Raw genomic sequence first — 14,304 nt, 5'->3', positions numbered from 1 at the left:
CATGCAGATGCTAGGTATCATGTTTACAGTGTTAACTATCTTAGTTTAGTGTGTTAGCATGCTAACATTAGCAAATTGTTACTAAGCAGAAAATACGGATGAGTCTGATGAGGAGGTTATTAGGTTCGCAAGCGTTACAAAAGTTAAGGTGTGAGGGGACATGAACGCAAATTTCATGACAGTCCAGCCAGTAGCCCCTGAGACGTTTCAGGCCTGGTTCAGCTGTTTGGCCATTAGATCAATATCCATTGAGCCCCCCTGCTGCTGTTGATAAACACATTACAGTTTTATTTTCAAACATTCACATATAATTTTAAAGTTTGAACTAGAATTTTAACTTTCAAAACTCAAATTTAACCTTTCAAATCTCAGTTCTAATTTCATGAATGATATGATTGGTTTTGTCTCGCTGACTGCATCGATCCCTCCATATCTTACATACCACAGCGTCTGCTGAGCCTTGGGCAGTACCACTGTAACACACTGAGGAATTTGTGTTTCTGCTCATCGATTCCACCGTACATAATAGATTCTGCTGAGCCATTTATTCACACCACTGAATTTGGTTTCCTGCCATGCTGCTGGTCGTTTCGGCAACTGGTGGAAATATAATGGAGCTGAACTTCTCATTTGCTTCATACCACAGAAGATAAAACGAGCTTTTGTTTCTCTCTCTCTCTCTCTGTTTGCAGATAGCTTGTCGCCTCCCGTCAATGTGACCATCAAAGCGCTGAAAGCAAACTCTGCTGTAGTGACATGGGACATCCCCGAGGGAGACTCCGTCATCGGCTTTGCCATCACACAGCAGGTGAGTAACACACAGACACAACACACACTGGATCTATGTGTAAATGTGCCACCAGGGTGAACGCATTTGCTTGTGCAAGTGTAAGCTACTTAAGCACACACACAAAAAAATTAAATTAGGTTATGGTTCATCACTGGTTGTTTACTGCCATGTCCAGTTCTCTTTATTGTGTTGTTCCCTTGGTCTGAGTCAGAATGCATTATGGGTATTATCACAGGACCCTGGATCCTGTCGGACTGCTTGTCTGCTCTTCAGCAACAGCAGACTCTGACAACTATGAAAAAGGGGGAAAGTGCTATTATTCACTGCCAACCACACACACACAAACTCACATCCTACTTGGTTCACACCCACACTTTAATCGCATTAGTGTACGTGGGACAAGCTTCCAGCTCGTGATTTTAGGGACACATACAGACTCTCTCATGGGAGATGGGAGTGACATGATTGAGGAGGACAGCTGTGGGGTCAGCATGGGTCACCTGCTCGTAGTGGTAGTGAGGTGTGTGCAGAGGAAACTGAAATACTGAAGAAGTGCAATGTTAGAAGTTATAAATAACACACTCAGTATTATTTTGTTTCCAAACAAGGCAACTTAAGTAAAAAGAGAAAAATATACATCTGCCAGCAGTGTAACTATTTTTCTCTTCTCTTCTCTGTTACATTACGTACATGCTTTTTTGATCTGTATTTTTACAGTAGTTGACGACATTTTTAGGAGACACACTTTTTCACTCTCTTGCTAAGTGTCACAGGAGATTGATGCTGCACTTGCATCTGTCCTCTGAATGAAGCTTATGATGAAGCTAAAGCCAGGAGACTGCCTTCAGTCTTTATGTTTTGGGAAGTTAATTGACTTCTGGCTCCAGTTTCATATTTAACGTACATACAGGAGAGTGAGATCGATCTTCTCATTTAACTGTTGACAAGAAATCAAATAATGATATTCCCCAAAATACTGAACTAGCGCTTTAATTGTGTTTATATTATATATTATATATTATGTGTTTTTACTACAAACACTTCAACTGTTACTCTCTAGAATACGACTGAGGACAAAACATCTACCCTGTAAGCTCTTCCTGCTTGTATATAAATATTTCTATATTTCTTTACATTTTTATTGTAAATATTCCTGCTTGATTTCTCCTTGTTTCTTTTCTTCTCACTATGTTTATTGTTCTGCACCAAAACACCAAAGTAAATTCCTTGTATGTTGAAAACCTACTTGGCAATAAACCAGATTCTGATTCTGACTCCAACAGAAGAAAGATGTGCGCATGCTGCGGTTCATCCAGGAAGTCAACACCACCACACGCTCCTGTGCATTATGGGACTTGGAGGAAGAGACAGACTACATTGTGCATGTCCAGTCCATCAGCATGTCTGGGATGAGCCCGCTGAGCGAACCTCTGCGCTTCCGAACACCGAAGGAGGCCGAGACTCAGGCCTCTAAGAGTAAAGGTAGAGAGGCACAAAGACAAAACACACACACACACACACACACACACACACACACATATATATACGAACACTTGCTCAGTCATCTGACATATCCACACTTAGAGAAAAAAACTTCACATTTCCTCACTCTGTTTCTGTCCTTTTCGAGACAGTGAGTGCAGAGGGGATTTGGCCTTTTGACAATATCTTGACTGATTTTGTCTAAAGACCAATAAAAATCAATAGACACACAAAGCGTGAAATGAAATTTCACAACAGAGTGCTCCTGAAGCTGACCGCCTCTGACCACGACTCAGGAATAAAACAGCCGAGGGGGGTGTAGACTTCATTGTGTATTGACGTACTTCTGCAGGCCTCACCCTGTATGCACCCAGCACAGCTGCACGGTAAACCAAAATGAGGAGAGGCATTTATCACACGCAGAGAGGAGATCGTCAGAGCTGCGAGGGGTGGTGAATCAATGTGCTTTTGGCTAAAGCCCTGCTCCATCTATTCTCTCATTTGCACTCATCTCTCATGTGAGCTGGTGTCCGATACGTCCGAGGGCGTGGAGCCAGAAGGAGTCTGAACTTCCATTATGGTGGCGAGTGGGCCGGCAGAGATATGTAGAATATAAGTACGATCATTGCAGAACACTGAATGTAATCTCCACCACTGAGGCCTAATTAGCACAGGAAGGGCTGGCTGTGAGTTGTTTCTGCGAGGGGAGGAATGTACAGAAATCAATAACTGCACAGGCTTCGGATAAAAAAAAATTATTTTCATGCACATTTCATGCACACATTTCAGAGATATTCTCTCTCCTGCTGTTTTCAAAAGCAATGACGACAAAACAGCTCATGTGTATTGCACAGAAATAAACAGAAGTGCCTCATAGCTACAAACACACACCGAGGCAAACAGTGGCACAGACATAGTTTCACTGAGAGCAGTAATTAATTTTTTAGGAGGGATAGTGACGACAGCGAAATTACACAGAAAAAGTTCAACATTGATTTGTTGGAGAAAGCTTGATGAGAAGATTGATGCGGCTCCACAACCTTGCTCGTAAAAATATGATGCTACGGCCAGCAGACGGCTAACTTAGCCTAGCAATAAACACTGGAAACAGGAAAACAGTCTTACAGCAGCTCTTAAACTCAGTCATTAAAAAGTTGTATATTGTTTTCCTGACAGAAATGTAATATATGACATATATGTCCCTATATCAAGAGTGATGTTTCCATATGTGTTACCTATAACATGTTTCAAGCATATATGTTATCAATATATATTTGATTTATATAAGAAAGTTTATTAAAACAACCGACATTAAAAACAAATCTATATGCTTATGTATGTTTTTCTAATAATTTTCATTTTAACTATAAACATTTATATCTTTCCATTTTTTTTGTACAGCTTAAATAAATGTGATATAACATCTTAGTTAGTGACTTCAGAGGTGCTGGTTGGCAGATTGTATTACCTTTAGACAGGCTAAGACTGATCTTCTCATCTAACTCTCAGGAAGAAAGCAAATAAGTGTATCTTCTAAAAATGTGGACATATTCCTTTAAAAGGACGAGGAGAGACCCTCCAGTTTTTAGATGAGGTTGTTGAGTCGAGTGCAGTCGAGGCTTCTGTGAATGTTTGTTTGCATGGTTTATTTGGAAAGCTGTTAAAGGAAGCAGCACTCAGCCTCAGTTCACTCAACCACTCCCCAAAAAATGTTAGATTCCCACATGTTGGCAGGCTCTGCACACACAAACACACACACACACACTCTGAGTCAAAGTCCCTGTTCGCTGCAAAGCAAAAAAAATATTTCCGTGCTCCACCACACGTACTCAGCAGCAACAGCTTCTCAGTTTAACACAACACCGGACATCGTTCTCTGTCTCATTTGAGCTGCTTGCTCAAGGAAGTGTGTTTAACAGAGCTCAGCCACATTGAGACAATGAAACCATTTGATGATGTTGTTCAAGTCAGTCAGTTTGTAGTTCAGCGTAAAATCTGTATAGTTGGGATTTGGGACTGGAGGTGTCAAAGTCAGTGTTAGGCTTCGTCGACACTACTACGTTTTCATTTTAAAACACATCTCTTTTGCTACGTTTTCACCTCCTGTCCACACTACTCTGGAATTTTCCAGCCCCGAAAACGGAGCGTTTCAGAAACACTGTTGGGGGCTGCGTTGTAGTCTGGACGGGCAAAAACAGAGACCTTTAAAAACGATGACGTAGACACACCGGGCCGCTTCCTGATTGGGTCTCATCGGCCTCAACTACCAGTAGTGAAAACATGAATTACAAGTGTAACACTTGTAACACTTGACCTCGTTGTCTTTACTCGCAGCTGTTGTTCAGTTAAATTCTTCATGTTAACGCTACAACAGCCTTTGCTTTCCTCGTTGGTAATATTTTCTGCAACTAATCAGCTGAGCACACCTGAGGGTAGACAATCTGCTTCCTGTTTAGACCAGCTCACGCATGTCCAGTGTCCATGAATGGTCACACATGAATGTGTTTTCAGGTGTGTTAGTTTGGACCCGGATCGTTTCTGATACGGAGCTAAAACACTTCTTCAGTTCAGTGATTTGTTTCAATCCATTAGGACATGTGGTAGTTTTGCACTGCATTTATGCTTCATTTTGTTCTAACTAGTTAGGCAAATAATGGGGGCCAACTTATCATTTTCATTTCTTCACCCTTTTAGACATTCATTGCTTATCCTGCAAATTCCCCATCGGCAGAAACAACATACATAGTGTTAACTGAGGTGTTCATATTGTTAAATTGGACTATTACTATTTCCAAGTTTACCTTTCATTGAAGGAAGTGCAAGCCCAAACAGTGGGAAAGGGAACGTTAATGTTGTTATTGTAAGAAATAGATGGAAAAAAATGAGAGAAATGCAGTTTGTCTCCAGATAATTGCTCAGAGTAGAGAGTGTGGGAGAGAGAGTCTCTCGGTACAGCTGTTAGTCCTTTGTCTCGGTATGACAGGCGAATGTCCTGAGAAGAAAAGGGAGGTTTTCACCATCCTCACTCAACTGCTCAGCCCTTCTGTTCTGCCATATCATGCTGATCTGAGTGGAAAGAGCAAAGGAAGAGCACGGATGCTGGATTATTCCACATTTCTTCTCATTTCCTCTTTCACAATAGGTTTAAGCTTCAGGAGATCAAAGGAAGCAAGAGGGAGATGGAAAAAAAAAAACAGCACAACCTGTACACCAAATATGAGAAAGAGACAATGAATCAGAGACAGAGAAGACGGGGGGGGGGTCACAGAGGATGCAGCTTTAGAGGAGAAAAAAGAAATCCTGACAATTTAATTCTACTGTCAAAAACACACAAACTATGTGTGGTGGTTTCACACAGATGTACACGTATACTCCCTGGGCAACCAGACACACAAATAAAAAAACTACTGCAAACAAGGATCATTGGTCTCCTCAGACCTATTAAAGGGAAAACTTCCTCTCTCTGGCCCTTCTGGAAAAATCTCAAAACTAGTTTTTCTTTTGTGCTGTCACATAGTACTTTGATATGCATGTCAAAACAGGGCTGCAGTAAAGTACTGCTCCCCAGACAGCTCTGCTACACCCCAAAGGACGAACAAAACTCCTGGATTTTATTTTACACTGTGTGGCCACTGGAATGAAAGTAGCTAAATGAAAGACACAGGACGAGTCCTACATGAGATAATGAAATCGATACCAGTCTCATCCTGTGCATTAATTGTGGAGTTAAGTCTGGACATGGTTAGCTCTGCTCAGCGTAAAGACTGGAAACAGGGCGGAGCAGTTAGTCTGTAAACACACTGCAAAACATGAGGTTATGTCCTCAGTGCTTTTGTCTGGGAAAATGGGAACCTGAAGCGTGGTAAATATTTTGTCATTTATACTTACACAGTGGGCTTTCACATGATAAATAATATTTCTACACCCTACTTTAGTATATTTGAGGAGTGATTTGACAATTTTTAGGAAAATGTGATCAAAACAAAAATTAATTATAGAATAATCTAAAAGTACTACTGAAAAAGTAGCTTACCTGCTGGTAGAGCATGTACCATTAAAACTAAGTCCTTACCACAGCAACTGAGGTTCGAAACCAGCCCGGGCCTTCTCTCGTCATGCCTTCTCTCTCTCCCCTAACTTTCCTGTTTCTCTCACTGCACCCATCATAGTAAAGGCAAAAAAATAACTTGGAATAAAAAGTGTCACTCCAGTGATTGAGCATTGGGCTTCTTTTAAGATGATGGAGTGACACAAGACAGATTAAAATAAGAACAAAAGAGGATAAAATACACTAACTTTTATTACATAGTTAGACAATAGTTTGTCAGACAACCAATCCGACGTAAACATGATGAGAGCTGCAGGTTTGCACTGTAATTTTAAGCATGAAAACTAAACTTTCAATTATAAAATCGACAAAACAACAGAGCTTTCTTGATGAAATGAAGATAACATAGAAAAGTGAATGGACCTTGAAAGCTATTAATTCATAAGACAGAGAGCCTCATCTGGAGCTTGGTCAGTGAGCATCAGCAGTGTCACAGCTGACCTGTTTGCCCCAGTGAGGACGAATGGCAACAGTGTCAGACGCCTTGGGCTGTTCTGCTTTGATTAGTTAATACTGGGCAACAGAGGCCAATCGATCAGCAGATTGCTTGTTGCTAAAAGCTACTGAAGCGTGTGGTTCCTGCCATGCCGGGCCCTCCAAATGTCACCCAGTGCATCTAATAAAAGTAAAGGGGTGCGTTCTCCTCTTCAGTGAACTTTAGATCAAGCCTCTGACTTCCACAACACTCAGCGGTGCGAGAAAAAGTTCCTACGTGTTGTTGCTTTGTTCGATACAAACCTGCAGGCATCCACATGCAGACATGCAGTACGTGCAAGCACCAAGAAAAACACACACCACCCTCTCTTTGATACTTCTCCTGATGGTCATTCAACTTCAAAGCAGATGATGGAGTTTTATTGAGGCTGGTGTGAATTGATCATGACTGCTGTGATTAACTTTTTTCATTGCTTCATCTTTTTATCACACTCTAATACGGAGGGTTCCCCAATGGCCTTAACTATTCTTCTCATGTTCTGCCTCTCTGTGATCTTTTGACTCCATCAAGCCCTCGCAGACTTTGATCTATTAGTGATCACGCAAAATACATCCCTGTGGCTCCCTGTATGAAGTCAATCTTTAGAAAACCGTCACTTCTTCTATCTGCCTTTCTACTGCAACTACACCTGCGCTACTGCTCCCTGCCATTACTGGGCAACACCTGTAATTTAAGGTGTAATGGCAGCTGGAGAAGACTACCTGACAAGTGCCAGTATCCCTTATGGATGTGCGAAGGACAGAGTGTGATCTGAATGGGTAAAAGCACTCGATTCGTAGAACATTTAGGGAATAAGACAGCTGTGAAATAGTAACACCAGCACTCTGAGTGAGATTCAAGAGCTAAAAGCAAGACAAATCTCAAGAGTATGAATACAGACCTTAAACTGCAACCGTCTAAAATAAAAGCAGAAAGTGCATCAATGAAGCACCAAATGTATAAAATGACTGTGCAGTTTAGTTCAGTCAGGTCTGCTGTGGCTCTACAGTAACATGAACCGAGAACTAAAGACAGAGAGAAGAAACCCATCCTCTCAGGAACAGCAGAATGCAGGGAGGTGATGGTAAAAAAAAAAAAAAGTATCACTCAACGTGGAGATGAAGAGCTCAACTGTGTTGGCCCCCAAAGATGATGAGACCATGAGACTCACGAGGACTCTCCAGCCTGCCCCCTGCTGCCCGCTATACTCTGCACTGTAGCAGGAGCAAAAACAGCCGTTAAAAAATGCAAAAGAGTTGAAGAAACCCTCAGATGAATCCCATAAGAAAAGTATACAAACTGTGTGGAAAAAAAAATGGAAGACACCATGACCTTAACATTATTAGTTTTTCTTGAAAGATAAAAAAATGCAACACAGCAATAACTCAAAATATAGTACAGAGTTGCTTCAACTTGTTTTACCAATAATTAAAACAGGCACTGCATCTGGAATCTAAGTTTGTCCCATCTAATTTAAATCTTATAATAATGCCGTAGAGTCCCTTAATTACCACAAGGAGAATACATGGATATCAAAGTTGTTTACCTTTTGATATCTGCATATCAGCTTTGGCACAAGTTATTCAAAATACAAACTTCCTCTTTGATCACAACACTGGTTTTCCTCTGAGGAAATTGTTGATGCAACGTTGTTATAGCTTGCACAGGATTTGTGTGCTCACTCTGTGAGAGAGCAACCTGGCAGTTCTTATTACAGGAGACCTGCACCGCATAAACACACTGATGCTGACTTGTTTGCCTCCAAGCTCAGGGTGCTTCAAGTGTCAGTCATTAGACTCAGTGAAAACTCTGATTTCATAGAAACACATTTTGCTGATATGTTGTACAATTTGCTGTTCAAAGCCAATTAGTTCCTTGTCTTCCAAACGCTGACTCGCCTCAAGACTGAGAGACATTTACCACCTTGATGTGCAGAGCATGTAACAGGCTGAAACGTTAAGGCCGTGAAATGGCATTTGAGACGGTGGAGAGTATGATGATGTTGACATCATCAAGAGAAAAATTCATGTTAATTTTAGTCAGTGTTGCTGTGCCTGTGTTATTCAATGATTAATGTTGAATAGTGGTTCATTTATCATTCTTGGTCAATCCTAATCCACTTCCTGTACCAGATTTATAAACACATGCTCTCTTGACTCCCTCAGACGAAGTGACGATGGAGGAAGTGGGCCAGACCACCCAGCTGAGAGCGGGGGAGCTCATCATCATCGTGGTGGTACTTATCATGTGGGCAGGTGAGGACAGAACTGTTGGATAAGCCCGGATCAGACAGCTTCACATGCATCCTTTCTGTTAATAATCTGACTCAAACCAAGGTGAAATCCTGCTGTGGATTCATTTGTGAATACCTTCTCTCCTCCCAGGTGTAATCGCTCTCTTCTGTCGCCAGTATGACATAATCAAAGACAACGAGCCCAACAACAACAAGGACAAAGCCAAAAACTCCTCAGAGTGCAGCACTCCTGAACACCCGACGGGGGGGCTGTTGCGCAGTAAGGTATAACCCACCCCCACTCCTCCTCTCCCCGGGTGCCTCCCCCTCAGCGGCGCCGGGCAGGTGAATGGTCCCGGCCACTTCTAGACTTTTTCCACTGACACGTCATGCACACTCATAGTGTCATCTGAACATCGGCTTCAGGCTAACGCTCAGCACTGCTTCAACATGCCATCATTATGTGCATGACTCTGCAGCTTTCAGCGGCAACCACCACACACAATCAAATCATCCGCTCTGATAGGGTCTCTATTGATCACCGCACAGAGCTCCATACCATCACTGTCGCAAAACCGGAGCAGAAAACAAAAGTCAAATACAAATCTTTACTCCTTTTACTCTCTTGCTACCAACATCAAAAAAAAAAAAAAAACATCCAGATAGAGAGGCATCCTCATGCTCAATGAAGAGGCTTGTTGTATGATTCCTGTGAGTCCTCCAGCCTTCTTATACCTGTCATCTTCTTCTTTCCTCCCACAGTTCCCCAAGAACAACAACAACAATAGGATGCCATCTGTCAACATCATTGAGGTGTGACTGCCAGGACGTCTTCTCTTTATCCAAAAGACTTTGTGTTCTCACAAACAAGCGGGGCCCTTTTAAGCCCATCTGCTTGTCAGGATGAGGCTGGGACTCTGGGCCCCTCGGCAGCACCCACTCTCCTTTGGCGCAGGGCCTGGTGCTGAAATGAAGCCGCAGGACTCCGGGGGTCAGACACGACCCGGCTAGTGCTGGTCTGAGAGCAGCGTCAGCACTGGTGGGACTGTGGCGAGAGTTGAGTGGCTGCGCTGTGCCCAATGACTACTGTACCATAGGGCAGCAGAGATTAGGTCCAAATGGCTCCGGTGGTGGAGAGACTGCAGATCAACCAACCCCAGGGACCAAAGCCGATAAACAGAGCCAGAGACCTTTTCTCTCTCTCTCTCCCTCTGTCACCTCTTTTTTCTCTACATCTTTCAGTGCGCTATCAACGATCACAAACCTGGACATTTCTCATTACTGGATGGCACTGAGATACATCCACTTTCTGTACCTTAATCTCATCTTCAACACCTTATTTTGTTTATAACATGTTTTATACTCCATCTTACTCTAAGGTGAATACTGTAGATGATCCAGCTGTCTCACCGAAGTTTCACTTCTTTGCTTTTTAAGAAGGTGCCACCAGAATAGTCCTGTTGTTCTGGAATTGCTTTTTCTTTTTTTTTTTCCCTTAATTCTGATCCACCCCTCGGGCAGAAACTGTTTGCCATCCTGTGGGAAATGTTTTCATTCTGGCGAGCTTGTTTTCCCCCTCAGGGAATCCAGACTCCACCTGGCCAATTTAGGAGCCATTTCTTAGATGTGCTGTGATGACGCCGGAGCAGCTTTAGAGGGATCACTCAGCTCACCACCAGAGCCGAATCACCTGCTTTTGACAGAAAAGATGAAAATCATGAAATCATTTTGAAAGGCATCTCTGATCTGAACACAGTGAAGTCTAAAACTTTTTGGTCACACTTGCTTTTTGACATTATCTCACTTATTTCCTGCTCTTATTATAGATTTCTGAAACGTTACATTCCATGTCCAGGATAAGCCCTTTAGTATTTCCTTGTGTCTTTTTCTGTGGGTGATGAATTTCAAAGCGTTTCTGGGGAGGAAAAGGAACTGCCATAATGTAGTGCATTCATCTAATTAATGAACTTTAAAAGGGGCTGGACTCTATGGATGTCCACAGAGGAGTGGACTAAAGAGACCCCTTATATCAGCAATAACAGCTCTCAGTGGAGTGCGGAAGCTAGGACTCAAACTCTGTAGCCTCTTCGTCCAGAACCCGACCTCCCAGCATGCAACATTCAGAGAGATGAACAAACTGAACATCGAATATGAGGGAATCCTGAGCCTTTGAGTTTGTAGGTGATCCTTCTCCTGGACTTTCAGAGAAAAGTCTTTCAGCGCTGTTGTAAAAACTTTGGTTTCTGATGGCGAGCATGGGAAGAAAAAAAAAAAAGTTTTTATGGGCCCAATCTTCAACCCTAAGACTTCTTTGTGACATCCTGAGCAGATGTCAGCAAGACCGAAGGGCTTCTATCAACACTTTTTTTCTCAATTCAAAGTCAATATTTGTGTCGAACTCCATGTGGAGAGGATAAATGTAATTTTAAGGGATCAACTGTGGCCATACGGTACTGTGCTCTGTATACTGTAAGAGAACTTGATAGAAGATTACAAATGGTGTATTTGGGGGCTGATTCAAACTCAGTAGTACTGCCTTAAAAATAATTATGTTATGACTTAGCTAATAGGATGGAGGGCCTCATATATCACATTTGTATCATATGTTTTACCTTTCACATATTTAAATGTGTGTGCAAAGTAAGAGGAAACACTACAGATTGATGCCGTTTAGACTGAGCTGAGTATGAAAATATGGAAGTAATGATTGGCATCTAATGTGTACATACATTTTATACGTCATTCTTGTTTGGTGGTCAGTTTAAAGAGCCTTTTTTAAAATATGACAAGACTAACAGGGAAAATGTATAGACACGTACTGTAAGAGGGCACTGCTGCTTGTGAAACTGTAGGTGATTTTTATGTTAATACACAGCTGTGGAAGTCTTGTTATTATGAGCTTATCATAGCACTCCTCTACTGTTAATGTATTTCTATTACATTATGTCATTGTGCTGTTTATGTGCATAAGAAAAGACTCTTTTTGATGAGTGCAGGATATTCTAAATAATCATCCAAACATAACATTTAAAAGCCTTTCAGATGGAAATCTCTATTGACAGGCAGTGATAAACACTCTTGTCCTCCATCTCATTTTGCGATGCACTGGCAGGTCATTTAATGTAAACAGACAAATACATGTGTGCACACCTACATAACAGGTCACAACTCCTATAGTGAATAGGGGAGAGGCAGTTAAGAGTGAACAATGAAGGTTACAGTTGAGCGGAGTGGAAAGAATGATGACTAATGCAAGGGCAGGCTCTTATCACTCCCTACCTCCCTCTCTCTCTCTTGTCTTCCACTCTTAATAAGACAGGAAAAGCTCAAGATTACGCACCTCCAATAAGCACCGATTCATGTCAGAGGCAAGAAGGGGTTTAAAATTTTTCTGAAAGTCACAGAGTGGTAAAAGGGAGAAGGAGAGGGGCCTTTTTGACAGATTAACCCTGATGTTTAAGCTGTTGCCAGAACAAACTTGGTGAAGACTCAAAACACTGTTCTGCTGCATTACCCAGAGTGATCAGCACTTCACCCACAACTTCTGCGGCTGAAGGCTGAATCCATTTTTCCCCAGGAGTACTGCACCGGTAGCAGGCTCTCCGATCGATAGGCATCCATCCACACAGCAACGGATAATGATGATTGTCTCCCCGGATGATTTCTTTGAACTAGGGCCATGCCTTAAGTTTGCCAGCAATATATTTCTCAACAGCATTCCCTGTAGGCAGTCCCTATTTACTTTCCTCCTCGCTTAAATGAGTAAAACTTCAGCTAGCAACATAAGAGGTTTACTTTTAAAGTTGTTGCAGATTTGGCTGAATAAAGTTGATTCTAAATGTATGTAGAAACTTCTATGTTGCCACTGTAAATAATGTATTTCTTATTAATTTAAATGTAGGGATATTGTGAACTTTCACTTGTGTGGCAGGTTGTTGTCCAATTTAAGTGTTAAAGGAATAGTTTGACATTTTGGGAAATACTTTTTTTTTTTTGCAGTTAGATGAGACAATCAATACCACTTATATCTATACCTTAAATATGAAGCTACAACATGCAGCTGGTTAGCTTTGCTTCCCATAAAGACTAGAAACATATTTTCTTGCCTTTGAACAGAGCTAAGCATTTCAAGTCCTTATGCTAAGCTACGTTAACCAGCTGCTGGCTGGAGCAACATAGCTTATATGAGAGCCATATTGATCCTCTCATCTAACTCTTAACAAGAGAACTAAATAAGCATGTTCCCAAAATACTGACTATTCATTTAAGGGTTGCAGCTTCTGCATTAAATCAATGTGTTTGAGTGAGCTCTCCTGCAGAGAATCCAGCAGCCTCGGTGTGATGGTAAACAGCAGTGGGGTAGTTTTTGATTTTACAAAGAAATGAGTTTAACCAGGATAAACAAAAACGGAGGTCTTACATGTTTTGTGGATCAAAGGAAGATATTTGGGTATCTAATTAGAGTCCACACGTCATACCTGATGGTGTAGTGTGGCGCAGTTTGCTCAGTCAGCCATATGTGGACTGTGTTCCTACTGCTAAAGAAACAAATGTTTGGATTCAAGTTGACAATTGGTGCAAGGACATCCAGCCACTACTGATGCGTCTGGTTAGAACAGGTTACGTGTACTTTCCTTTAATCTCACTCGACAAATGGTGACGACTGTAAGAACTCAACATTCCACTTGAGCCCTGTGGTGTCGAACCTCGCTTTAACACACTGAGGACTTTCAGTGTCACAGGCCCAAGATGTTTTCTCAAGCTACTGTGTGTACCATACAATGCCTGAAAAATATGCTTAGTAGCTGTAATGGGCTATTTTGCGATGAGACACCAGGGCAGTAAAGGGACACACTATTTTTCAAAACAACTTACACAATGTGTATTTTGTATTAGACTAGAAACATGCCTGGAAACTGAAACTCAGTGTTGTGATGATAAAAAGACATTGGACTTTTTCGTTTTGGAGTTATTGAAATATAGGAATGAGATCAACAAAGAAGCATGGTTTAGAAAAATGAACTGCTTTATTAGTGCTATCATGTTTATATTCATTGTATGAAGTGTACAGCAGTCATTGCTTAATGAGGGCTAGCATGGTTTAACTATTATGCACAAGGTTACACAACTTCTATTATGAAGAATATGGTGTATGCTTACTTGTGTATGCTTCAATAAAATATTACATATTTTCCACAAAAATGTCTATTCTTAAT

The 14,304-nt window shown here is 41.5% G+C and overlaps 1 protein-coding gene across 2 annotated transcripts in view; it reads left to right on the top strand.

The window, feature by feature from the left end:
- fndc5a (fibronectin type III domain containing 5a) overlaps positions 1 to 14,284 on the top strand; it is a 33,104-nt gene extending 18,820 nt beyond the window's left edge. Inside the window, exons 2-6 of one of the 2 annotated variants that reach the window (XR_011686916.1) lie at positions 693 to 808; positions 2,074 to 2,272; positions 9,021 to 9,110; positions 9,240 to 9,433; positions 9,851 to 14,284. Coding sequence is in view for 1 of the 2 variants with exons in the window: in XM_071471339.1 (XP_071327440.1) it covers positions 693 to 808; positions 2,074 to 2,272; positions 9,021 to 9,110; positions 9,240 to 9,373; positions 9,851 to 9,907 (596 nt within the window). In the remaining variant the exon portion in view is untranslated. The remainder of the gene's footprint in view (positions 1 to 692; positions 809 to 2,073; positions 2,273 to 9,020; positions 9,111 to 9,239; positions 9,434 to 9,850) is intronic. The other variant, XM_071471339.1, reaches the window with a different exon arrangement.
- Positions 14,285 to 14,304: the final 20 nt, after the last annotated feature.

Source organism: Trachinotus anak, unplaced genomic scaffold (assembly GCF_046630095.1).
Source record: "Trachinotus anak isolate AG129_WGS33_773 ecotype Australia unplaced genomic scaffold, CSIRO_AGI_Tana_v1 ptg000033l, whole genome shotgun sequence".
In the NCBI taxonomy this organism is placed as follows: domain Eukaryota; kingdom Metazoa; phylum Chordata; class Actinopteri; order Carangiformes; family Carangidae; genus Trachinotus; species Trachinotus anak.
This window is presented reverse-complemented; position numbering and strand designations above follow the sequence as displayed.